Genomic DNA, 27,318 nt, shown 5'->3' on the forward strand with positions numbered 1-27,318 from the left:
GGTTCACTCACTAGACCTAAATGTGATACCACAACTTAGATGATAATTTGATTTTTTTTTCTCACCATACTAAGAATTATGTATTCCAGGTGAGGAAAGGGCTCTATGACATACCTGTTAATGGCCTCATCTGTAAGGCAGTGAAGTGTGACCTCCATGAGAGCCTCCTTATGCCGCTAGGTTTTGAACTTAACCTTGCAAGTCTCGCTATGGACCCCCTCCTGCTTCTTGGTAGTTCAGCTTTCTAGGCAGGCACTAATTGCTACCAACTGTTCACCTTTGAACCATCCATGTTGACAGAAATAATGGCTAGGCTACAAAAGAAGGGAATCTTGTAAGAATCAGCTTTTTAGGATTTTGAGCATGCATTCATGACATTACTACATTTCTGTCTCACTAAATATCAAAAATGGTCCTGAGGGGGAAAAAAATTGAGTCCAGTAGTGAGTAGCCTTGGGAGCAGCATTGACCCAAACTCAGGAAGACTAGACAAAAGGTGTCATAATGGGGATGAGTGGAATTGTTTCCAGTGACCTGCCCTCCATGGAAGCCGACCATGGTGAAATAAAATTATGTTGTTATGGGAAGCAAATGCCCACTGTGAAAATGGTCCTCAAGCTGGGATGGAAACTTTTTTTTGTTTTGTTTTGGTTTGGTTTTTTGGCTAGGCAATGGGGTTAAGTGACTTGCCCAGGGTCACACAGCTAGTAAGTGTTATGTGTCTGAGGCCAGATTTGAACTCAGGTCCTTCTAAATTCAAGGCTGGTGCTGTATCCACTGTGCCACCTAGCTGCCCCCTGGGATGGAAACTTAATCAAGGGAACCATCACTCAGGAACAATCCTCATAGACCAGAACTTGGTTTGCTACCAGGAAGTCCAGGCATCGTCTGCACAGCAAGTGCTATTAATTGGCTTGACTGGTTCAGTTCTTAGACTTATGCATGTTTTTATACTTTTGAAGCTCCACTTAAATCTACTTAGGGAAAACAATAAGGATGAGAAGCAGAGTGTGTCCTACTGTGCTCAAGAATGGCAGGATATTCTCAGGAAAAATGGCAAACTGGTCATCCTCTATTCAATGATTCATCCTCTGGGGTCCCAACATTTCTCCCACTGGAACAAGGATTCAACCCCCTCTTAGAGCAAAGGTTCTTAACTTGGAGTCTGTGAGCTTGTTTTTGTTTTATTATTTTGATAACTATTTCAATCTAATTAGTTTCCTTTATAATCCTATGTGTTTCATCTTATGCATTTAAAACAGTATTCTGAGACGGGGTCCACAAGCTTCACCAAGACTGCCAGAGGAGACCATGACACAAACAAAGTAAAGAACTCCTGTCTTAGAGGTCGGACATGTTTAGGTTTCATGGAGTTATTTTGTTAAGGTATTTAGACAAGGCAAGGAGGATGCGTCCAGTTCAGAATATCCAAAAGGTGGTACAACATGCACAAGTAAATACAAAGTATATACAAAATAAATGTTTGAGGTACTGAATGTGTACTTGTTAGGGGATGTTTGGTTTTACCAAAGCATTATTTATCTTTGCTTCTGCTTGGGGCAGGGGTTACAAAGGGGACTTCAGCACTGAGCAGGTTAGGCTAGCATACCTTACCTCTCTGGTCCCTTCTAACTAAAAGCCTCTGGGCCCCCTGGTTCCTCACATGGCTATCTCTGGTGTTAAAGGACCCTCAGCAATTTATCATGCATATAGTTTCCTAGGCCTAGGGAATCTTTCTTACCTTTTCATATATGTGTTATATGAGAGGATTCACATCCGGTGGTACTTAGGATTCCACAGGGGATCCCTGGATTTAAGGGAATCTACTAGGCTGTTTGAGCTTGGGATGGCTTTATCTACCTCTCCTTCAGACACCCTGTCCCTCCAGGGGCCCTGTCTCTCTTGGACTGAGGGAAGAGTTCAAATCCTATCTCTGCACTGTTATACGATGAAGCTCCTATATCCAAGTTATCCTGTTGGGGATCTTGTTTATATGTGCTTCTTAAGAGCTGAGACACTTTTTTGGTCTTTCTTTGTAAGTCCATCACTTGATACAGTTGACGCATAGTAGAGACACTTACTAAATGCTTGTTATTGTTGACTTGATATGACCAGTCAGGTGCCGAAAATTCTGGCTTGGACTTGGCTGCTTCATCTAGAATCTTTCTACCTAAGTTAGTAATTGATAGAAATTTAACAGTTCCCAGCACGTTCAGTGATGTCTGGTCATATCAGCCCTGGTCATCAAGGAAGCCTTGGAAGGTGCCAGCAAAGTTGATTTTGTCTCATCTATGTAGAATTTAATTGTACCATCTTGTTCTGAAACACACGCATATGCACGTATTCATTCCTACTGCCTCTAGCACCAAATACAAAACCCTCAGCCTGCCTTTAAAGGATTCTACAACCTCCCTTTCTAATCTGATCTCATGTCACTCTTCATGATACTCTCCATGCCTGAATTGCCCCTCTCTTCTTCCTCTTGGCCTCTGAGAATGTCTCGTTTCCTGTAAATCACAGCTCAGGTACAGACACCTCCCCCCCCAAAAAAAACTTCTTTGCAGCATTCAATAGTTAACACTCTCCCCCTCTGGAAATATTTGTATAATTTTATAAATACATTGTATTTATTTGTCTCTGTACATGATATGTGTCCCTCCCTCCATGTCCTTCCTCCCAGGAGAATTTAGTAAGATCCCTGAGAGCAGCAACTGTTATGTTTTGTCATAATCTCTTCAGTGCCTAGCAAACTTCCTTGCTCGTAGTAGGCACCTATTAAATGTTTGTTTGATTGGATTGAATCAGGGGAGAAATCTGGGCATTGATGGGCAACAATCCAAAATCTCTATGTGGTATGAGCATTCTGATCCTGACAAATTGAGGAGAGGGCTCTGATATTCCACTAAAACATTTCCTTCCTTCCTTCCTTCCTTCCTTCCTTCCTTCCTTCCTTCCTTCCTTCCTTCCTTCCTTCCTTCCTTCCTTCCTTCCTTCCTTCTTTCCTTCCTTCCTTCCTTCCTTCCTTTTTCTTTCTTCAATCAGAGTTAAGTGACTTATCCAGGGTCACACAGCTAGTAAATGTTTGAGGCAAGATTTGAACTCTGGTCCTCCTAACTCCAGGGCCAGTGCTCTATCCAAACTGAAACATTTTCAAATGGTGTTGGGAGTCCCAGGTTCTTTGGATACCCTAGTTTCAGTCTTAAAGCAATCTTCTGTAAGCATACATGCTCTAAAAGTATGGTTTCTCAATTTAGCATCACCTAGCAGGGATGGGGAACCCAATGGACCTTTTCACAGGGACAGTGACTGAACTTGTATAGTTTCACTGATATAGGGAACTTTCTGATGAGAAAATTCCTTCTGCCAGTGAAAGACAGAACTTTTCATGCAACGTCTCCATTGCCTAGAGTGCTAAGAGGTTAAATGGGACTTAGCCAGGCTCACACAGCCAATGTGTGTTGGAGTCAGGATTTAAACCCAGGCTGCCGAAGCTCTGAGGCTGGCTCTATCAGCCATGCTGTCTCTATGAGTCTAGAAATCCACTTTCATTAGTGTTTTCCCTCCCCCAGTTCTTAGATGCTTCTTACCCTTCATTCATACATGAAGTTAAATGGTTAAAACCAACAGGCTCTTATGTAATTTCTCTGAAAGTCTGTAAGTCTGTATGTGCCAATTTCTCATTACCGTTACTTCCTTTGGGCTCGATTATTTCTTTCCAAAAGCCTTTTTGTAGTTCTTAAGCAGTTGAGTTTGGAACCACATTGAAATCATATCATGGGAGAAATATTTGAACTTAAATGCTTAGCCTCACCAAATTTCTGTATTTATTTCATAACCTCTGGGGGGGGTTATACCCATCTGTAAAGATATTTAAGGGGAATCTCCTCCCCCCCTCCCCCAATCCCTTCTAGTTTCGTTTGCCTTCCCCCAGTAAAGCTACTGATGTGCTATCTGGCCTCAACTCTCTTTCTCTCCTTTTTTTTTCTGCTCCTCTCCCCTCCCAGACAAAGCTGCTGACCCAGTATGTGCTGAGCTTGGCAAAGTATGATCAAAATTATGACATCCGAGACCGAGCCCGCTTTACCCGGCAGCTCATTGTCCCCTCGGAGCAGGGGGGCACCCTCAGCCGTCATGCAAAGAAGCTGTTCTTGGCCCCCAAGCCTGCCCCTGTCTTGGAGTCATCCTTCAAAGGTAGGACACTGAAGAGAAGGGGATAGGGGAAGGGGGAAGGTCAGGTTTTCTCATAGGAAATGACAGATTGTATCCCTCATGGGACAGCAGATTGCCTTCACATAGTGCAGCTTCCTCTCCCCTACATAGCATCTCAGCCCCCAGGGCCCCACGGTACAGCCCTCCTTCCCCACTACCACTGGGGTACAGCCCTTCCCAACTTTAACAAACCCTCTCATTGGCAAAGCTTTCCTCCATGACCCCCTCCATAATGGCAGTGGATTCCCACTGAAATGCTTCAATTCTAGTTTGCCTCCTGAGATAGATCTTGTCTTTTCTTCATTGGGCTTTAGGGATTGACCTTCCTACTTCCCTCAGCTTATTTCTGACTGGTCCTCTCTCCTCCCTACCTTTTTTGAATCAGGGCACAGTTTTCCATCTGTTCTCCTACCCTCTTGTTTCTGAAGCAAGCACCCAGCCCTCTGAGTTTTTCTACAGACTTTCCAACTCATGACACTGGGGAATAGATAGGAGTTACCCAACAAACAAGGAGAAGGTTACAGACCTGTACAAAGTTTCAGAAATCTCACAACACAGCAGTTTCTGGTGTGAATTAGAATGTAAATGGAGCTCAACACGGCTATCTCTTGCTGCTCTGGCACAACCATTAGCTATATAATCTTTCTCAGTACTTTAGAGTTTCCCATCCTGACTTCTTTTATTTCTGGAGTTGATTTCTAAACTCCATACTCAAAGGAGGACCATGTCCTAGGCTCCCCCAATACCTCGTTTTCTTTGAGACCTTTTGAGGTCAGTAGATGTTTTCATATATGAATTGGGTTCTTGACTAGACAAAGGACTGCTATAATATTTACCTGCTTTTTAGGTAGAAGCCCAGACACTATATTGTTCAAGTGTCTTCTTTGTTTACAAGGGAAGGTTATGCTGTGCTTTCCCCTTTACCTCAAATCACTTCTGGATGTGTTCCTCCTTCCCACATCACTACTGACTACCACCTAGGCACATCCATCCTTCTCTGGGGAATTTCTCTCTCTACCAACAAACCATTTCTTCACATAGAGGGACACAGACAGGAGAGTTCCAGTGTTCATAGCTGGTTCTGACTCTGTTCCTCCTGGATCTTCTACTTCTCTCTATCTCAGCCTCCTGGAAAACCAGTCTTCCCTCTTCCTATTGGAAAGTAAACCTTGATTAAGCCACAAGTGACTTGAAGATACAAAAAGGAAATTTTACTAAGAAACTAAGGTTAACAGAACAAAGTCCCCAGAGTAAAAAGAAGAGTTGCTGAGAACAGGGTTCTACATTGTTGTGCATACAACAGCCTGAGGTGGGGAGCAGGAAAGATGGGCAGAGTCATCCCTTTCCTTTGGAGGCAATCAGAATCACAGCCTCAAGGGGAGGCTATTTATTACCTTTCTTGAGAAGGATTGGCATAGCCCTCAAGGTAGACTCTTCAGTTAGTCACCAAACATTTAGTGAGCCTTTACTATGTATCAGGCACTGTGCTAAGTTCTGGGGATACAAAGAAAGGCCAAAAAAAAGAGCATACATTCTAATAAGGGATATAATATGTAAATAACTAGGTATATACAAGGTATATATATAGAGTAGGTGGAAAGTAATTTAAAAGAGGAAGCATTAGCAGCTAGGATGACCAGGAAGGTCCTCCTGCACAAAGTGGTCTTTGAGCTGAATCCTGAAGGAAGACAGAGAAACGAATGGATGGAGATGGTAGGGCAGAACATTCCCCAAAGAGGAAACAGCCAATGCAGTTGCTAAGATGGATAATTGAGTGTCATGTTTTAGTAGCTGCAAGTATGCCAGTACAACTGGATCATAGAGTGTCGAGAGGGAAGTAAAGTGTGAGAAGACTAGGAAATATAGGAAGAGAACTGGTTATGAAGAGATTTAAATGCCAAACAAAGGACTTCATGCTTGATCTTTGAGAAAATAAGAGAGCCACTAAAGCTCACAGAGGGCTTGACATTGTCAGACTTATGCTTTAGAAAAATCACCAGTGTGGTGATGGATATCAAGTGATTAAAAAAAAATCTATCAGGCATTGTGAGATACAGTTTTTTTTTTATCCACTGCTTTTATTTGCTATGAAGGATGATTTTAGCTTAATGGTCTACAGTGAAAATATAAATGTTAAAAAACAAAAAGCAGAAATAAAACTTTTTTTAATCACCTTGGCAGCTGAGTGGAAAATGGATTGGAATAGGAAGAGGCTTGAAGCAGGGAGGCCATTTTGAAGGTTATTGTAATAGGCCAGGTGAGAAGTGAAGGTTTGAGCTAGGGTTGTAGGTATGTGAATTGAAAGAAGGGGATGTTCATGAGAGACATTCTGAGGTTTTATACAACAAGATCTGAAAACAGGTTTGATAACGGGTCAGAGAGAGTAAAGATTCCAAGACAATAATGAGATTGAAAGCCTGAGGGAGTGGGAGGATATTTGGACCTTCTGTAGTAAAGGGAAGTTCCCAAGAGGAGAGATTTGGGAGGGGAAAATGAAGATATGATGAGTTTGAGATAACTATGGTACATCCATTTCAGATACTTGGGTCCAAGAAGCAGTTAAGAGATATGTGACTGTAGCTCAGGAAAGAGATTAAACTGGATATATTGATCTGGGAATCATTTGCATAGAAATGGTTATTAAACCTGTGTGGGCTAATGAGATCACCATGTAAAACAGTATGGAGGAAAAGAGAAGAGAGCTCACTACAGAGCTTTGGGGAATGCCCATGGTGGCACCACACAAGGGAGTATGGCATGGATGAAGGGACAACAAAGGAGACTGAGAAGGAGCAGTGGACAGATAGGAGAGTCAGGAGAGAACAGTGTCATGAAAACCTAGAGGAGGGAGTATCTAGGAGGAGCTAGTGATTGACAATGTCATATACTGGGGGAAGTCATAAAGGATCAGGACTGAGAAAAGGCCATTGGGACTGACAAGTAAGAGATCACTGGTAACTTTGGAGGGAGCATTTTCAGATTAGAAAGCAGATTGTAAAGGTTTAGAAGAGGGGAGGAAGTAGAGGCACTAAGTGTAGGTGACTTTCTCAAGGACTTTAGCTATGAATAAGAAAAGATATATAGTATGGTAAAGGATGACAGCTGGTACAGATGGTTGAATCAAGTGAGGTTTTTTGAGAAAAGGGGAGACTTGGTCATATTTGTAGGCAGCAGGGAAGAAATAGTAGATAGGGAGAGACTAAAGATAAATTGTATCCTAGTCTGGCCTCCTGGCTATTCCATGAACAAACCCCCCCCCCCTTCAGCTCCAGGCATTTTCTCTGGCTGTTCCCCATTGCTACAATGCTTTTCCTCCTCATCTGTACCTGCTGGCTTCCCTGGCTTCCTTTAAGACCCAACTAAAACCCCATCTTCCATAGGAAGCCTTTCCCGAGCCCTCTTAATTCTAGTGCCTTCTCTCTTTTAATTATTTCCTATTTATCCTATATATAGCTTTTCCCTACATATTTGTTTGCTTGTCTCCCCCATTAGATTGTGAGTTCCTTGAGGGTAGGGACTGTCTTTTGCCTCTTTTTCATATCTTCAGGGCTTATCATGGTGCCTGGTATACATTAGGTGCTTAATAAATGTTTAATGACTAACTGAATGACTGACTAGTCTTCTCATGGCTCCCATGTCATCCCTCTTGGCTTGGCTATAACTTCTACTCTGTAGCATTCTTTGATTCCTTCCTGCCCTGACTTCTTCCCTCGTCCTTGAATAAGGAAATCCTTTCCTCTTGGCCCACCAGAGTCTTTCCAGCTGTTCCAGGCCATGTAGCATTTGACCCTGCAGCTCTCTTCCCCTCGCCTCCCATCCTAGAAGGGTATATGGATCCAACCTCTCAAATCCTATTTTAGCTCTAATCTATTTCTCATTGTCCTGTTCAGTTGGCCAGAAGCAGATTTATTCATTAAGTTCTTTTTGAGATTGTTTCTACTATTTAATGAAACCCAGCTTCCTCACTGCTTGTTCTGTGTTCATATCTGGGTCTGGTTCTTCTAGTGGCCATGACTTCTTAAAGGTGGCTATCTTCTTTCCTTTCAGCCTTTTTGAAGCAAGTAAGCTTCTTCCAACAAGCAGAAGTGAATCCCCCTGCTTTTTTTATTTCAATGCCTGGACTCCCTGTTTGTCTGTCTCATAATTGAGAGACTGTCTAACTCTCTGATTATTTGTGCAACAGAAGTGACAGGTATGCCTTAAGCTCAGATTCTCAGCTGTATCCACCCCCCTGGCTTGTCTTTGATTACTCAGACATTCAGATATTCCTACAGAAGGGGTGGAACTTTCCCAAATTCCCATAATTCCATTCATACAGTATGTGATATACTACATACATATCATTCAAACAGTATGCGATAAACTACATACATATCATTCCCAACAAAGCAACAGGGTGGTTGTTTTTAATTATCCTTTGATAAGGGTATATCTTTTCCTTGCAAAGTCTCCCATGATATGTTCCTCCCCCAGAGCTATAACTAGGAATATTTTTACCTGGGGAAATATAGTTGGTGGAAGGGGAATATAAAGGGGTCTGTGATATACATAATTAATAGCCATGTCAGAAGTAGGGATATCCCCAGCATTCACACACCTCCTTTAGATGTTTAGGGCAGAAAGGTAGGTGCTAGGAGAGAGGTACCAGAGTGATAAAACCACTGGGGAGTTGGCTTAGGGGCATTTAGGCCATTTGGGATGGCCTAAATCTCTCACTTCAATGTGAGAGAGGAAACATTCTCTACCCTTTCCCCAACCCATGCTCCTGTCCTGGGACAAAGCCCCATTTGCCTTGTGCTAGTTATAGATTTCCTTCTTCTCAACCTTTCCCACCCCCCAGTGTCAATTTTTCCCCTTAAATCCCATGATGGTAAAAATCTTCCTGAACACTTCCCCTGTGGACTCCTCTTTACTTCCAGCCTCCTAAGGTATATCCTTTCCCCTTGTGCATTCTCTCTGTATACACATAGTCTGTCCCTCTATCCCAAACATCCCTCCATGCTATGCCCCTTAACACTAAATTCCCCTACAGTGTGATCTTGAGACCTCTGATCTTGAGATCTTTACTTAGAAATCTCCTGGAACAAAATAAGCTGTCCTTTGGAAGAAGAAAAATCACCAAATTTTAAGCGTTTTTAGCTCTGCTTTCTGTCCACTTTCACATCCTTAACCATGACCCCTGACCTTTACCTCACCTCTGCCTTTTCATAGACCGAGACCACTTTCAGCTTGGCTCATTGTCTCACCTGCTTAATGCCAAGGCCACTGGCTACCAAGAACTCCCAGACTGGCCTGAGGAAGCTCCTGACCCATCCGTCAGAAATGTAGAGGTGAGTGGGAAAGTGGGGAGGGATTGGGGAGGGATCAGGAGGACCAAATGAAAGAACAGAGGAGTGGAGGGGCAAGGAGGGTGGTTTGGGAGGAAGCAGAAGGGTGGGACCAAACACAAGCTTGTCTATGTCAGTAGATTCAAAACATAATCCCTCCTCTCTTGGGGGGGTTAGGGAGTAGGGAGGAAATCTAACCCATTGGTCTCTGTGGTGCTTGGGTCATGACATGGACAACACCAGCTCAAAACAATGCTAAGGTCACACTCGTAGGCTCTGTGATTTCCCTTAAGCTCCCTTATCCATCTGAACCCTGCAAAGTCTATCCTGTTCCTGGCCCTCTGTGGTTCCCTAAATCTCCCCAGACCCTTTCTAGCTCTTCTTCTTCCAAACCCTTAACCCTTCTTTTTAGTGGTGCCAAAGTCCATTGGTGCCTCCTGGACTCCCCAAAGCTTGTTCAAAAGAGTCCTGAACCTTTTCCTCAGGGTGTTTATTCCAGGGCTTTAGGGGCATCCTGGTTCACTCATTCCTTCCTTATTGCCACAACTGAATGCTTCCAGTGCAAACCCATGTTCCCCAGCCCAACTGGTAGCTCTGGAGTACAGTCATGGTCTCTTCCTCCCTTCCTGCCATTCCTTAAGCACAAAGCCTTTGCAGGTTTTCTAAGGATTTTTACTGTTATACTGCAGAGGAACAGGTAGGTGGTAATCAATTGGGGGAAGTTCAGAGTTACAGTCACAGCAGTCTTAAAGTCCCCTTTAATCCTATGATGATAAATGTCCTTGCACCTCAGGCAGACTTCTGCACTTACTTCCTGGCCTAAATTTGCCTTGGCTTCTACTTGGCCCCTCTCCGGTAGAGACCCCTTTGATTCCCTGCTCCTTGGCTTTGAATCTGCTTTGCTACCACCATCCATTATCTTCAGGAAGAGTTAAAATATAGTATAAGAACAGTTTCACAGCTTCTTGTACCTCTTGTACCTAAATACATGGCCCTTTGAGATATTTGTAAGAGTTATTGTTTGCAACAACAGGGGACCAGAACTTTCAAGAAGTCTCACAAATCTCACAATGGAAACTGTCCTTGGTGTTGATTGGAACCTAAATGGAGCTGGGCCTTGCTGTCTTTTAGCTTCACCAAGCTCCACCAAGCCCTGACAAACTCCATCATCTTTCCGGGTTCCTGTGGTCCCTGGGCAACCCTTCACACCCCTTTAACTCTCTGGAGTCCAGACCCTGCTCCCCTTTGCAGGGAGGCCCTTTGAGTTGAGGTAACATGAGGGCCGATGCAATCACTAGTCACTCGAATTTCAGAGGGGAGCTCAGGTATCTGTCTGTTCTCAAAGAGCTTCTTTCTCCATATAGCTTCATACCTCTATGTCCTATCCTGTCAGAAGATTGGAGTTTTCAAAAGGCTATGCAGAATAGTTGTGTAAAGAAGGGCCTTTGACCAGATCATTTGGTTTAGAGCCAACAGGGCCTTAAGAGCAGAGAGCAAGATGCAACAGAAGAAGCACAGGGTTTGGAAATGGAGGATCTGGATTCAATTCCTGACCCTGCCACTTAGTGCCTGTGTGACCTAGGGCAAGTCATTTAACTTCTCTGTAGGCCTCAGTTTCACTAATTGTAAAAAGAGAATATTGGACCAGATGACTTCTTAGGTTCCCTCCCATCTGTGAATCTACAGTTATTTACTTCAACTCCTCATTTCCCAGATGAGCCCAGAGGGGCTAAGTGACTTGTCTGATGTCCCAGAATTAGTATGGCAGAGCCAAGATTCAAACCCAGAGCCTCTGACTCCAAGTGTAGAGCTTCTTCTATCACAGCACACCAAAGTGTCAGATTCTAAGTGATCCAGTATACTTCCAGGAAACTCTGAGAACCTACTATGTACAAGGCACCATGCTAGGTGTTGTGAAACAGCCAAGTGGGAGAGAGAAGACATAAACACACAAAAAAAGCATTTTAAAAACTGAACGTGACAGATGTATAAGAAGAGATATGAACAACCAGTCAGTCAGTCAATAAACATTTATTAAGTGCTGACTATGTTCCAGGCACTGTGCTGGGATAGAAAGGAAGACAAAAGACAGTCCCTGTCTTCATGTAGCTCACAATCTAATGGGGGAGACACCATGTAAACAAGCATGTACAGACAAGATATAGGCAGAATAAGTTGGAGATAATCAACAGAGGGAAGGCACTAGCATTAAAGGGGAATGAAAAAGGATTCTTACAGAAGGTAGGGTTTTATCTGAGCCTTAAAGAAAGCCAAGGAAGCCCAGAGGTGAAGATAAAGAAGATCATTCCAGAAATGGGAGAGAGCCAGTGAGAGTCAGAAGATGGAGTGTCTCCTTTAAGGAAGAGCCAGGAGGCCAATGTCAGTGGATTGAAGACTATTGGAATTGGAGGAGTGTAAGGTATAAGAAGGGGGGTCAGGTTATGAAGGGCTTTAAATGTCTTCCGTGTACCATGAGAATTTATTGCAGGGAAAGATAACATCTAGCTAAGGTGATCAGACAAAACTTTGTGGAGGAGGGGTGAAGTTTGAACTGAATTTTAAAGGATTGGTAGGATTTGAAAAGGCAGAGATGTAGAGGGCTTAGAAAAGGATAAGGAATATGGTGTAGGGGGTGTGGAACTAGATTTGGAGTCAGAAAGACCCGGGTAAAAATTCTGCCCCAGATATGTACTAGCTGTGTGACATTGGGCAAGTCACTTAACCTTGCTCTGCCTCTATTTCCTCTTCTGGAAAAGGAGGGGGTTGGACTTGATGACCTCAGATGTTCTTCCCAGATCTAAATCTGCAATCCTGTGACCCACTAGGTGCCAGGAAATGTGTGAGCAAAGTCACAGAAGTGAGAAGCTGCTGAATGTGTTCAGGAGGTGACGACTACCATTTGCTTTTTTGAGAATTAATAGATCAGGAAAATGTCCGTCAGGAATGTGCTATATCTGGATTTCAGCAAGACATTTTGACAGTCTTTCATGATATTATTGTGGACAAAGATGGGCAAATGGAAACTGGATAATAGAATTAAGTGACAGAAGCTCCCCAAAGAATAGCCATTAATAAATATGTGGAAAGTCTCTGTCCTTGGTCCTGTGCTAGTCAATGTTTCTGTCCCTGACTTTGGATAGAGACATAGAAGTTTTGCTTATCAGTTTTGCAAATGACACAAATTAGGAGGAAGAGGGGCTATATTAGATGGCAGCTAGAATATTGAGCAGAATCTAACAAGATGAAATTTCATGGGCATCATGATGTAAAGTCCTGTATTTATGGATTTATTAGGGGGTTTCAAGTCACTGAACAAGTCAGAATGGAAGCAGTGAGCCTAGAAAAAAAAACACACCAAAAAGATGCTTGGGCTCTTTTGGACTGCAAGTCAGTGGCACAGTGCAGCAGTGGATGGTGGTGAGGCACATTGGAGCTCAATGGTACAATAATAGCTGGTTAATTGGTCAATGTAGTCCACTTGTATAAAGAAACCATTACACCAAGAATACACATGATCCCATCTGAGCAATTCTTGTTCAGGTCACTGATGGCCAATGGATCTTTTCATCCCCTCTTGAAAGGGACAAGGAGTCATTTCATCAAAGCCCCTAACTTTTCCCAAATGCTTCTCAACCCACAGGAGGAGGATCTATCCCTGATTGAAATCCATATGGGTCTGTTGGGCGACTATACCCAGGTCCCTTTGGTGTGCCGTGTTATCCCATCCCTCATCCTCCCCATCATGTACAGTGTCCCACCTTGGCTCTTCTGTGTTCGGTGTCCTCCTTTCTCCCTGCATGTGCACTCATCCCATCCATGGGCATTCCTTTTCTCCTATATACACAATATTTTACCTCCCTGATTTGTGTGCAGTGGCTCCCTCTTCTCCCCCACCTCCTAGATCCCATGTCAGATCGCCTTCTCTCCAAAGGAGGAACCAGATCTGGCCTGACTCTTAATCTGGCTTAACAGGATATAGAGAAGAAACTCTAATGAAGAGGGGTATCATTGTGTAGAGAGGTAGGGGAGGGAGAGGACAGGCTGGACTTGACTTTTTCTTGCTCCTCTTTAAACTCCTTTCTTCATCCCTCACCCACTCAGGTTCCTGAATGGACCAAGTGCTCTAACCGGGAGAAAAGAAAGGAGAAGGAAAAACCATTTTACTCAGACTCTGAGGGAGAGTCAGGGCCCACGGAGTCAGCAGACAGTGGTGAGAATGGAATGACTCCCCATAAAAGTGCCCCACAGCATCATGTGTACCCCCAAATCTGTAAATGTATGGCGTTTTTCTACAAGTGTGTAGCAATTACTTAAGTATGTCTGTGTTTAGCTGCATGAATATTCATGTGTATGTCTGTGTTCATGAGTCCGAACCTTCATGGGTCAATGTGTGTCCCACCTCTAGTAGACATGTGCACACTGAAATATGCACTGAATTTCTGTCTGTCTCATGTGTCTCTGTGTCTTCATCCATTTCAACGTGTCTTGGGATCTATATGTGTTTGTCGGTGCACATAAGTGCATTTCAGAATGTGGGTTTGTGCACTTATTGATTCATATCTATGTGATGGTATGAATATATGCATGAGGGTGTATGTGGATTGTACAGTTTGAGCAGTCCAGGAGACTGGGATTTTAGGCTTCACTGAAAGAACCTGGGGTTAGGGAGCTAACTCAACCTACAAGTGTTACTGCTTGAACCCTGGGGCCAGGGAGCCTGGCCAGGAGCTGAGCAGTCACAGAGCCCTGGCCCTGATCTGGCCCTGACCCAGCCCTCCACCACAGACCCTGAGTCTGTGAGCGAGTCTGAGAGCAAGAGCAGCAACGAGAGTGGCTCAGGAACCAGCAGCGATGAAGACGAAGACGAGGACGAGAGTGATGAGCAGGAGGCAGATGAGAAGAAGAAGGGGAGAAGAGGCGGCCAGGAGGCCTCCAGGGACAGTGGAGAGAGGTGATTTGAGGGGTCCTTCCTAGACCAGAAAGGACGCCAAAGGTCAGACAGCAGGACATGTGGCCAGATAGCTGGCAGCTCCCTGGGGAGGGGACCATTAAGAAAGCACAGATCATAAACACAGAGCTGAAAGGGACTTCAGAGATTGTCTAGTCTCATAATCCCATTCTTGCCTTGTGATATCAGGCAAATTTGAAGCCTTGTTCACTTGTGCTTTAGGCATGTATATGTATATGTATATATAAGTACATGTACATGTATATGTATATGATGACTCTGGTCAGTAGTTGGCATCTCCTTAATGGAGACTTCAGACTCCTTTGGTTAAGTATGTTGAATGAGCACATCCCAACTTCCCCAGAAACAATCCAGAGTCAAGCTTGGGTCAAGTAGCAATACAAAGTCTGTGAATGCTGTTTGAGTCTATCAGAGGAAGTTGTGTGGAGAACCTGAAGTGACTTTTGACTTAAGCTTCTGAGTTCTGTCTATATCCTTCATCTTTACTGTAGATGGCATCAATCTGGATCTGTCCTCCTTCCAGTTACAAACTGTGGTACTTTACTAAACAGGAAATCTGTCCATCTGCTCATCTCAGAGAAAGCTTAAAAGTCTCTTTCGGAATAGTTGACCAAAGTCTAGATGGTCTTCTGCTTTTTGAGGGGTAAAGGGCTACCTTGTGGGGGCTTCATGGCCATCCCCAGAGTGGGCTCTCATTTGAGAGACATGCAGAATGGGCTTGGTCCAACTCTTTAGCCCCAGGATATTGGCAGATGCAGAGCATAGCATGCAGAGAACTTTTCTAAGAAAGAGAAGGGCCAAAGGGAAGTGGAAGGAAAGGTGATTTCAGGGCCCTTGAGATGATGATAATTGTGATAGTTATAATAGATGTTTTACAGCCCTTAAGGGTTTACACAGGGTTTTACATACATTGTCTCATGCTATATAAGGCTAGGTTAAAGGACCTAAGGGTGACTGAAGAAAAGACTTACAGGAGACATGATAACAATGTTCACGTCCTTAAGAGATTAAAATGCAGAATAATTTGAGACTTGTTCTGCTTGGCTGCTGAGGACAGAACTGATGAATAGGAAAGTTACAGGGAGGTAGATTTTAGCTCAATATGAAGAAAAGCTTCTTAGTGATTGAAGTTGTCTGAGAAGTGGCATGGCATGCTCTGAGAGATTGTGGGCTTTGCTAGAAGACTTCAAGGAGATTCAAGGTGATCATTTGTTGAGTATTTGGTAGAAGGAACTCTTGTATGGGTTTTATAAAAGTGGTCTGGGTGATTGCTAGAGTCCCTTCCATCTCTGAGGGCCTTTAATTCTGTGAAAGTGCCAATAGCCATCTTTGCCAGACTTAATAAGGAGCCCAGGAAAAGCCTTCTTTCACTATTTCAAAGGGCAGGATTTAGGGGCTTTTGAGCTCTGAGCATATGGTCTTGAGCCCTATCTACCCCTCCAGTGACCAGAGTGAAGAGGAGCAGAAGAAGGTAAAGAGGAAGAAGAAGGCACATGAAAGGAAAGAGACATCTGAGTCCTCAGAGGAGGAGGGAAGTGCTTCAGACAGCAGTTCATCAGAATCTGAGTCAGCATCTGAGTCTGAGGAGGAGGAGGAAGAGGACCAAACGGAGCCTGACACTTGGAGAAGAAAGACAGTAAGAACAAGGGGTTGGGGAGAGGGGAAGAGGGAGGGAAGATATAGCCTATCCCAGTAGGGAGTTTTCCTCACTGGACTGGCTGGGGTGCTTTTCTTTTCTCTGCCTTCCTCAGGCAGAGACCATAGTGTGTCTCCCTTCCCTCTTTCTACCCTCTGCTCAGCCTCCAAGTAGCAAGATAATACCCAAACCCAAGGAGATCTCCCTGCTTGACCTGGAAGACTGTGAGTAGGGAAGTTTGTTGTTGGAGGGGAAGTATTGTGCGATGGAAGGGAGAGGTTGCTCCCATAATGGGAGCTGTGAGTAGAGGATGACTTTACTAAATGTGTGGGTCCATGAATAGCTTAAGCCTGATCAGTGGATTATGCATAGGGAGCGAAGTTGTCTTGAGACTGTGATGTACCAGTTCTGGGGAATACTGTCTAGCCACGTCTGGGTGAACGTCCAAGCCCTGTGTAGTCTCTGTATGGAAGTCAGCAATTCCTAATCTCTTTCTGAGAGTTAGCATAATACAATTTCTATTTGGTAATATCTGGATTGGGATTAAATCCTAGTCTCTGTCCAAGGATTCACAGGTCTCAATCTTGTCCAGTATCTGTCTCTCCAACCTCTGCCTATGGGCCGAAGAGCCTGACTTCTGTCCAGCCCCTATCTCTGGGCCAATGAGGCCTATCCAATATCTGACTTCTTGCTGTGGCTGAATAGATCCTGTTCAGGGCTGGCAAGCCTATCCAGATCTGGCTGCTCTCAATGTCCACTGTCCATGGTGCTGAAGCATTACTCTGACTAAATTTCGTTTCTCTCCCCTCCCTAGTTCCTTCCATTCCAAAAAGGATGTCCCATTCCCTCCCTTTCCTCCTCCCCTCCCATAGGTCATCATTATGAACTGCCCCCTATCTCCCCCACAGTTACTCCTCCCAGCATTCAGCCAGTATCCCCACCAAGAGTCGTTTCCAACAGCTTAGTCACTGATCTGGAAGGCTTGACACTCACTGACTCGTCGTTGGCACCCTCGGTGAGAGTGGGAACCCTGAAAAAAACAAGGCATGGGGAATGGGTGGATTACAAGGAGTTACTATCCATTTCTGAATCCCTAAGTGACAGGGACAAGCATAGGGGAATGGGCAGGGGTCTGATGTGTTGCCCTGTTGTACTAATCAATTTCTTCTTTCTCCATTTCCCTCTCTCTGGCCTGTTCCTGTACCTATTTCTTCTCTGGTCTCTCCTATACCCACCTTTACACTCTATCCCTACTTCTACACTTTACTCTTCCCCCCTTCTCCTGCCCACCCACAGCTGCTCAGTCCTGTGATGGGCCCTGGGAAGCGGCAGGAGCTGCTACACCGTGTGGCAGGGGAAGGGCTGGCTGTTGAGTATGTATTCAGCCGACAGCCCTTCCCTGGGGATCCACACATGGTATCTGTGTGCATCCACTTCTCCAATAGTTCAGATACCCCTGTGAAGGGTCTACATGTGGGGGTGACCCATCAGCAGTCTGGCATACGCATCCAAGAGTTCCCTGAGATTGGTGAGGGTGGATATAGGGGAAATGGGGGGAGGGCATCCTTGACAGCCTCATAACCCTTGACCAGAGATTTGTGTACTTCATTTACTAAATCTATGTCCTATGTCCATCTAAATTCCCTTGTGTGTTTATATATTTATTGAGGATTGTGAGCTTTCCAAGAGCAGGGACAAGAGCTGTTAATTCATGTGGTACAGTGCCCAAGACACTGAAATCAATGATGCTCCTTACAGATTAAGATGAGTACCAATGGTACTCTTTACAGATTATGCCTAAAACACAGTGATGGGTCCAAATGATTCTGAGGGCAGACCAGGGAGATGTCGCCTGGTACAATGGTACCTTGAAAATGTTGCTTGGCAAAAACAGCCTTGTGTAGGCAGTGCCCAGGAATCAGTACCTGGCACAGAGAGTGCTTAGTAAGACAGTGCTTAGTACAGATGGCAACAACACAGACTATGCAGGTATAGACTATACTCTGAAGACAGTGCCTGGCACCAACAATGACTAGTTTAGACACAGATGGTGCTTGATATAATATAAATGATACCCAGTACAGATGGTGCCTAGTACAGAAAGATAGTGACCAATATACAAGCTTCCAGAAGATGGTGCTCTGAACAGATGGTGCCCATATATATTGTGCCTGGAAGAGTGTCTGCCATAAACAGTGCCAATAAAAAAAATTTTAAGTGCAAATGGGGCCAGTACAGATAGTTGCTGAGAAATGTTACTTGTCATAGATAATGTAATCATGTTTGCTTTGGGAATGGTCTAGATTTGGAGCTGGGGATAGGCAGGTAGGGAGGGGTGATGAGGTAGAAAGATGAGAGATCAGGGACAAAGTGATAGGGAAGGAAGACTTTCTTGGGCAAAGAGGATTCTTTCTTAGGGAGGGGGGAATGTTTCTTAAGGAAAGAAGTCCCTTAGGGAGGAGAGCAAAGTGGGGAAGAGAAGAAAAAGAAAGGGAGGAGAATCCTTGGTCATTCTTAGGGCTCCATCAAGGTTAGTGGTAGGGTAGGGAGGCAAAAACCAAAGAAATAATGATCTCATTTCTTTTGGAACTTAATGGAGCCTAAGGATCAGATTTCCTGAGAAGGGATGGTAACAGCAGATTTACCCCTCTCTATATCACAGAATCCCTGGCACCTGGTGATTCAGTTACAGCCACCATGGGCATCAACTTCTCTGACTCCACCCAGGCAGCCACCTTCCAGTTATGGTACATGTTGATTTTAGATCCCAAGAAGCCCTAGAAGAGGGAGGTTGGGTTCTTTCCTAGAGTAGAAGTGGGAGAAGGGAAAAGACCCCAAGATCTAGTGGGTCTAGAATGCAGCCCCAATTCCTGGTACCCAACTTCCAACTCAACCTCATTTCCTAGGGCCCAACTCTTGTGTACATGCCCTGCCTTTTGGGATTCTATTTCCTAAGATCCAGCCCTTGTCAGGAAGGGTATGGTATTGGCCTTATTTTCTTGTTTTCCTCCAGCACTCAAACTCGACAGTTCTATGTCTCCATCCAGCCACCAGTGGGGGAGCTGATGGCTCCTGTGTTTATGAGTGAAAATGAGTTCAAGAAGGAACAGGGTGAGTAATCAGGAAAGTCCAAAAGCCCAGGGCCCCTCATCATCTCTTTATAAGGCCACAGTGTTATTGCTTAAACTCTGTGTCCTAGAAGACAGTTACTTATTCATAACCTTGGAGAAAGCACTGGGGTGGGCAAATTGGGAACTTGGTTCTCATTTTCTTGGCATGCCTGGTCTGATGAGGGAAGACTCAGTTCCAAGTCAGAGAGGTTCTGAACAGGTCTAGGTGTCAGGTTCTTCCCCCCACCTCACCTCACCCCACCAACACCAATTCTTTAACTCATGGGCTCACAGCGAAGCTGACAGGCATGAGTGAAATCACAGAGAAGTTGACCCTGCCAGATATGTGCTCAAATGACCACATTATAGTCCAGAGGGTGACTGCAACAGCCAATCTTGGTCGGATACCCTGTGGTGCTCCTGATGAATACAGGTGAACCAGGGCCCTAACTAGGAGGGGAGGGACTCCAAGAAGAAGGTAGAGGGGCCCTTATGGAATATGGGGTTCTAATGAAGGGCTGGTTGGGGTGGGGAAGGACATGGAGAGAGTACTTGGACTTTGTGTGGGTGGAAGATGCCCCCTAACTGATGACACCTAAATGACATTCCCTTCCGTATTGAGGACTGGGAGATCAAGGCCATCCTTCTGGCTCTACTCAGAGGGTTTTTTTCTGGACTCCTCCTCTTTTTCTTTTGTACTTATTTCCCCTCTTCCTCTTCTGCCTGGAAGGTTTGCTGGAAGAACGCTGACTAGTGGAAGTCTAGTTCTACTGACACTGGATGCAAGGGTGGGTGCAGCTGCTCAGCTAACAGTCAACAGTGAGAAGATGGTGATCGGCACCATGCTGGTGAAGGATGTTATCCAGGCCTTGACACAGTGATTCTATGCACCTGCCCTCGGTGCCTGCTGCATTAGCTTCTTCCCTTTCCCCAGGCCCCAAGCCATGATGCATCCACCCCTTTTACTGCCCCCATCAAATCCCCACCCAAAGCTGCAGACTAGGCCTTGAAACAGTCTCCCTCCTCAACCCCTATCCTGTATTAGTTCCACACACACCTACCAACTATATCCTTGGTGAGGGCCTCATTTGCTGGTTATCTGCCTTCATTGTCCTCCCCAAGGGACTCCTAAAGGCTGGGGAAGGAGAGGAAGGAGTGGCAGCTGCTTGCTCAGTGCCTCCCCTAGTCCAGTATCCTTTATTTACTTACGGAAAACCTCAATAAAACTGCCCCCCTTCACCTACCCCTTCTCTCTGGGCTCTTCTGGAGGTGGTCATAGAAAAGGGCAGAGGCTGGCACAGGCCCTAGAGAAGCAACCATTACTGAACCCATCAAGTGACCTTTCTGACACAGCTCTGAGAAGGAGCCAGGGCTGGCTCTAGTCAGGTAGAAATGGGACATAGGATACTGTCCTGGGTCTGATGTCATAGAAGCATGTCAGGCAGTATGGCTTGCCTGAGAAATGGAAAGGATGAAGAGAGCCCTAGGGAACTTCTGGTTTGAAGTGTACACATGGGCCAGGGCATAGGAATGAATTGAGGGGCAATGTAGGAGAGGATGGAAGAGAACCAAAGGAAAGTGAGGTGAGAAAATGAACTCTGCCGCCTCTTCAAGATTCTACTAAGACTGTGCCCTACAGCTTTATCTTCTTAGGTTTTTCTGTTCATCCCACATTTCTCTATAGTTACCCGTAGCACACATCTTTAGGTAATACAAGAGGATTTGGTGTGTTTAAGGAGCAGTCGGTGAAAGGTTATAGGTTAGGACTGCGTTCCTGGTCCACCACTGGCTCTAGTTCCTAGCTGCAAGTGTAGGTAGTTATTGTTGCAAGAGAAAAAAAGAATGGTCTATGCTATTGCTGGAACCCAGAAAAAAATACTCGGGGTCCAAGACCCCAAGGCTGTGGGGTGGAAAGACTATGCTTTCAAGATCTTTTGTAAAAAAAAGGAAGATAATTAAATATGGCCTATATACATCAAAGAGCCCAGAGTTCCCTCTGAAATATAGATGAATGTTACTTCAGTCCTCCGTCTATTTTGGGGCCCAACATTATTATGTACGTGTTCTTCACCAATTGTGTACTAACTATACCTATGTGCAGGGAGATCCGAAAGGACCTTCATGTGAAAAAGAAGGTAGTCGGGAAATTGAATGTAAGCCTATGTAACAAAAGAAGAAGAACCCTGAGTGGCAACTCCAAAGATACAAGTGTAGAGGCTATGGCAGGACACAGAGGGATCACAGACTTAGAGACAGATGGGATCTTAGAGGTCATCTAATCCAACTACCTCATTTTATGAAGCATGAAGTAAATCATGAAGTAAAGACCAACCTACAAAAGTTAAGTAACCTGCCCAAAATCACACAGGTAGTACATGGGTGGGGGGAGGGGAGAGACATGCAATGACCAAGCGTGGCTAAGCGTATCATGTACAAATAGCTCATTTGATCCTTGCAACAACCCTATGAGGTGGATGCTTTTATTATCCCCATTTTGCAGCTGAGAAAACTGAGGCAAAGGTTAAGTACACATTCCCTCCAATGGTGCAGACTGACTATCCCAGGGTCACACAATGAGTTAAGTGTTTGAGGCCGGATTTCCACTTGGGCCTTCCTGACTTCAGGTTCTGTACTTTATCCACTGTTCCAGCTAGCTGCTAGAGATTTAAAACCAGGTCATCTTACGCTAAATCTAGGGCTCCTTCCACTGGGATAAGAGGCCAGATGTAGGTCTACAGTAGACCCCAGGGTAAATGGGGATGGGTGCTAAGAGAAGGAACCAAGATTCATTTAAACCCCAATTTAATACTAGGATCAGTTTTTATTGTGAGACTGTAATTTTCCCCATGTATGTTGGGTTAGTTCCAACATATTAAGTCCTTAGGAATCCTCAAAAGGACTGTGTGCTTGCTTCAGGGACAAAAGTCATTCTGGGAGAGAGCTCCCATCCTGCTGTAGCCAGGGAAGGTGACAAACACTGGTCAGAAGCAGCTGATTTTATTAGGACAACAAGCTCTGCCAACCATGAAAGAAAAGAAGCAAAGCAACCTCAAAGCCCATTCGGGCCCGGTGTGAAAGCAAAAGCTACTTGGGGTTGATACTAGCCATGGGCCCATAAGCCCTAGCACCTAGAACCAGTGTGTGTGGGATCTCAAGCTGCTGGGACATAATAGAAGGCTATATCAAAGACATAAAATAGCCAGCTCAAGAAGTAGAAAGAAGAGCAAGAGCTGCAAAGGTAGGGAAAGTGGTAACAGGAAAGTAGGCCAAATGGGTAGCCGCTTAGAGTAACTTCGGGCAATCTAGGAAGTGTGTTTAGGTTGGAACTAGTCCCCAAGTGCAAGGAACAGCCCACAGAGTCCTCAAGGACACAGTTGAAATACGTTATCTGTGGCAATCTGGTTGGAGAATATCCTTTGAATATGCTACGTGCAAGATACATTCTAGGCCCTCACAGCATATACACACACATACACACACATATGTGTGCGTACGCATGTATATGTATATATACATATAGGTGTATATGTGTTATACATATATGTATGTATTTGTGTGAGTATATGTATACACACACATTTATAGGAAATATTTGTATGTTTTCCATTGCAGGGAGTACTATTCTCCATCCACATATCTTCTCATCTCATGCCACGCTTGCCATGTCCTCCTGTAGCTCCACCACCCAGCATGCTGGGGACCATTCTCAAGCTCTCTTAACATTCCCTGGGTATCAGTGTTACATATGGGCTCTCTCTGTTATGCTTCGTTCTTATACATCTCTAACAATATCTTAAATGATATTTCTGATGAACAATTCTCCAGTAATAATTTGCTGTAGCCTATTTGTGTCTGCCATGCCTCTGCCCATTACCCCTTTGGGTAACCTTAAACTTAAAACTTCTTCAAAGACTGTGATATTCCATAATTTGCAGCCACATGGGAGGAAGGAAGGAAGGGACCAAGCATGTATTAAGTGCCTACTGTGTGCCAGGCACTGTGTTAAAAAGCACTTTGCAAATATCTCATTTGAACTTCACAACAACCCTGGGAGGTAGGGGCTATTATCCCCATTTTACAATTGAGGAAACTGAGGCAAAAAGAGGTTAAGTGACTTGTCCAGGATCACCCAGCTAGTAAGTATCTGAGGGGCAAATTTGAACTCAGGTCTCCCCGACTCCAGACTTGGCGTGCTATCGACTGCACCATCTAGCTGCCTAGCATCACTAAAAGAATATTGATGTTTAAAACATAAGGACACCGAGATAAATGAAACAACACACATTCTCAAAAAGCTTATATTCTACTGTGTGGAGGGGAGAAACACCTTGAAACTGAAGCAGAATCTGAAGGTGAAGTAAATAGTGATTCTGGGATGAAGGCCAATCAGAGCCAGAGTTTAGCAGGTAGGGAAAATCCAATGATATAGGACAAACTGGTATAGAAGACCAATATTAGCTCTTACTTCAGGACAGCCTCTCATGAAATAGCTAAGAAAATTGGGGTGGTGAAAGAAGGAGTGCCAGGCCTGGGTGGCCCCAGGGAGCTGCCATGAGAAGGTCCTAAAGTTTTCACCATGAATGGTAGAATATGGAAGGGAGGAAAGAAACAGAGTAATGGAATCCCTTTCCAAAAAATCTTTAACAAGAGTCATAGATCCAGGAGGCTAATTCCAAGGGTTAAAGAGATGCTCAATCTCCTGTCCTATGTTTGGTAACAAATGCCTCCTAAATGGATAGAGACATGGTAAATATTTCCTCTCCATCACTACAAGATAAAAACAAAATAAGCATGATTCACGTTCCAGTGGATTTATTGAAGGATTTGGCCCAGCTAGATAGTGAGCTCGGGGAACATGAAAAGCTACTTCCTGGGTCCTTGGACATCAGGGACACACTCTTCTGAGTCTGTAAAGTTCCTGGTCCCTCACCAGCCTCCATCATGCCAGTACAAGCACCAGCATTTATTTGAGGGTTGCAGGGAAAATCTTCTGCAGCAATGTAACGTGTGAAGTTGTGTTTGCTCTTGTTTATGTAATGATAAGGGTGATATGCTTCAGGTAGTGTGTGGAACAGAAGATGAAAGATGGTGAGCAGGACAACTAGTTACTCCCCTCTTGCCCGGCCCCCTCACACTCGTGTGAGTGGTTCCATTGTTTCTTGCCTCACTCTTCTCGCATAACTTTCTCCCCATCAATGCCTTTAGCTCCAATCCCTGAGGGAACAAGCTTTAAAAAAAAGAAAAGCAGAGCAAAAAAACTTATGGAGGGATGGAGCAATACAAAAAGGGAAAATTCCTAGAAGCGGTGCCTTGTCTACCAAATTCAAGCTTCCTTCACCAGTCTGCTGGGATTGCTTTACATCTGAGATAGACTGATTCACTGCTTCTTCTCTGCTTTGGGGAAGCTGCAAAGATATGAAGATGTAAACTCTCTTCTCTATCTCCAGACCCTAAATGCTAGTAATTTTCCCTAGAAGTTAAAAAACCGATCTCTTTCTGGCAAGTACAGATTCATTTTTAAAATCTATTTCTCTCTTCTGTGCCATTTAATTTACCAGTCTTAGCCTTCTTCAAGCAAATGAAACACATATAGATCAGTAATGCAATAGTTAACCATAGTTTTATCTTACTATTTACTCAGGTACTAAGTGACCAAAGATGCAAAATAAACTTAAAATAAAGATAAGCTTCAGAATAAATACAAGTTCTCATATCAAAGAAGAGAGGAAATGAAATTACCATCTTGGAGCTGCCCTTCTGGATCTGCCCAGTCATTGCTCTTGGCCCTCTAGTGTGGTACTGGCCTCAGCAGCTCTGTTCCTATGCCCAAGGGTGCCATGGTGATGGCTCTCCATGGTTTCTATAGGTCTCAGTTTCTTGATGCTTGACTCAATCTCCTTGAGGTTGTTGCTAGGGCCCATTTTCAATTGCAGCAGCAGCAGTAGCAGCTGCCCAGGCATTAGAGAATTGTCATAGTAATGGCAGCTTGGGAAGCTTCCTTGGGCCAATGTACTGATGCCCTCTCAAAATCTCCTGATCAGCTGCCTCTCAAGAGGCTTTTCCACCCCATCAGGAAATGAGAGGGGCCGAGTTCTTCATAGATTTAAGTAATGAGCATTGGCAAATTTCTATCTGCCGATGTCTTGTTACATTTATATATAGAAAAAAGCTGTATCTCTTCCATTACTTATCAGCAGTTATCTCACTCCCCCCTCTCTCCTTTTTTTTTCTTCTCACTTTTCAATCAGTCTTGAAGATTTAGGTGTGCTAATTAGCCAGGACACATGTGACTAAGTTCACCAGTCTGTTCTGAACTCATTATCAGTCTTTGGGGTAACTCAGCCTTGACATACATACAAGACCCTCAGTGTCCTTAGATGAAGGTGATTTATCTCAGGGAAGACCTATAACAGACAGTTCTTTGTAATTAGCCTGCAGAAGAGACCTGTGATTTTGGGGAGGCAGCTGTTATCTCAGGGTGGGCAACCTGCCCAGTTCAGGTACTAATAATTATCCTGGGAATGACTTTGGAAAAAGCTACTGTTATCCTAGAAGGGTCAGGGGAGATGAGGAAGTATATACAGTCTGACTTTTTGCCAAAGATACCAAAAATTGTTGAACTTTTATCATTCAAATGAAGAGGTTATAAGTGGCAATGCCTAAAAGAAAACTATTAACTCAGCATGAAAGCAAGAAGGATTACAATAAACCATACTTAATATGAATGTTTTTTTTTTCTGCTTAGGAAAGGAATCTCCCAAAATGGAGGCCAAGCTTGAAATTAGGGCACTGTGCTTGAAGTCGGGAAAACTTGGGTTCAAATCCAGTATTATATATATGCTATGTGACCCTGCATAAGTCACTTAATCATTCTGTGCCTCAGTTTCCTGATCTGGAAAATAAGTTAGCCATGATGGTCTCTAAGGTCTCTTCCTACTCCAAATCTATGATCCTATAGATAGTGGTATATCACTACCATCACACTGTCCAAAGAAAAGTCCATCCAGAACAACAATGAAGGAAAAGAAATTAGTGTCGTTCAAAGTCAAATTACAAGCAGCAGATTGTCCATGAGGTGAGGACCTATCAAAAGAAGTCAACTACTTCACTTCCTGAGGATTTTCCTTTTAATGTAGAGAGAAGATGTTACTTTTGGAAGGGAGAGGAGTATGCTCTCCACCACTGGAGGTCTTCATTTTTTTTTTTTGGTTGATTAGTCATGAAAGACTCTTTGTGACCCCATCTGGGGTTTTCTTGGCAAAGATACAGGAATAGTTTGCCATTTCCTTCTCCACTTATTTTTATAGATGAGGAAACTGAAGCAAACAGGGTTAAGTGACTTGCCCAGGGTCACACAGCTGTTAAGTATCTGAGGCCAACTGAACTCAGGCCCTGCTGTCTCTGGGGCCAGTACTCTATCCACCTCACAGTGATGGCCAAATTGTTTGTCAGTGGTATTGTAGGAGGATTTCTCCCCCAGATGTAAATTGACTGGGTGATCTCTGAGGTTTTTCAACTGAGTTTCTATGATTCTGCAGGATTAGGATTGTTTACTGGGGGAATCTAGCAGGAGTTAGAGAAAGACCCTCACCCTCATCCTTTCTCACTGACAGCAGTATCCTGGAATCTCTATGTGCAATACTGAAGAGCCAGCCTTGTACACTAGGACCCTGATGTACTGATCAATGAACTATAATTGTGTCCAGATCTCTAGGGAGTTGTGAGTTCCGGACTATGGCAGGAAAGCTGTGGGAAGTGGCTGCTGGGGGTGGTAGTGAGGGTGGTGGGGGGGGGTGTGGGTGTGGGGGGGACTCATTGAGAAGAGGCCAGTCTGGCAGGGGCCAATGGTTAGCGTCCTCTCTCCAGCCTATCAGGAGGCTCTCACTTCAAGTATCAAATCAGAGACAGGAGGGGAAGGAGACAAAAGCAATCAAGTGGCAACTCTGGACTGATTTCAGGTGCTACAAAAGACAGCGCCTATTCCTTACTGAGCACATTAAAAAGGTCAGAATTTTAATTAAACAGTGATTAGGTGCCTACTATGTGCAGGGAACAAGTGTAAGAGCT

The 27,318-nt window shown here is 44.3% G+C and overlaps 1 protein-coding gene across 4 annotated transcripts in view; it reads left to right on the top strand.

Moving 5' to 3' along the window:
• The window catches only part of AP3B2 (adaptor related protein complex 3 subunit beta 2), a 56,366-nt gene extending 35,872 nt beyond the window's left edge, over positions 1 to 20,494 (top strand). For 2 of the 4 annotated variants that reach the window (XM_020997054.2, XM_020997053.2), the window contains exons 15-26: positions 4,005 to 4,191; positions 9,421 to 9,539; positions 13,638 to 13,746; positions 14,322 to 14,487; positions 15,949 to 16,141; positions 16,305 to 16,365; positions 17,050 to 17,156; positions 17,438 to 17,669; positions 18,804 to 18,888; positions 19,155 to 19,252; positions 19,546 to 19,684; positions 19,982 to 20,494. In XM_020997054.2, coding sequence (XP_020852713.1) covers positions 4,005 to 4,191; positions 9,421 to 9,539; positions 13,638 to 13,746; positions 14,322 to 14,487; positions 15,949 to 16,141; positions 16,305 to 16,365; positions 17,050 to 17,156; positions 17,438 to 17,669; positions 18,804 to 18,888; positions 19,155 to 19,252; positions 19,546 to 19,684; positions 19,982 to 20,132 — 1,647 coding nt within the window. In that variant the 3' untranslated portion in view covers positions 20,133 to 20,494. Of the gene's footprint in view, positions 1 to 4,004; positions 4,192 to 9,420; positions 9,540 to 13,637; positions 13,747 to 14,321; positions 14,488 to 15,948; positions 16,142 to 16,304; positions 16,366 to 17,049; positions 17,157 to 17,437; positions 17,670 to 18,803; positions 18,889 to 19,154; positions 19,253 to 19,545; positions 19,685 to 19,981 lie in introns of those variants that run through there. The other 2 variants (XM_078150898.1, XM_020997057.2) reach the window with 2 other exon arrangements.
• The last annotated feature ends 6,824 nt before the right edge of the window (positions 20,495 to 27,318 follow it).

This window comes from Phascolarctos cinereus, unplaced genomic scaffold (assembly GCF_003287225.1).
Source record: "Phascolarctos cinereus isolate Bilbo 61053 unplaced genomic scaffold, phaCin_HiC Scaffold_3;HRSCAF=262, whole genome shotgun sequence".
In the NCBI taxonomy this organism is placed as follows: Eukaryota; Metazoa; Chordata; class Mammalia; order Diprotodontia; family Phascolarctidae; genus Phascolarctos; species Phascolarctos cinereus.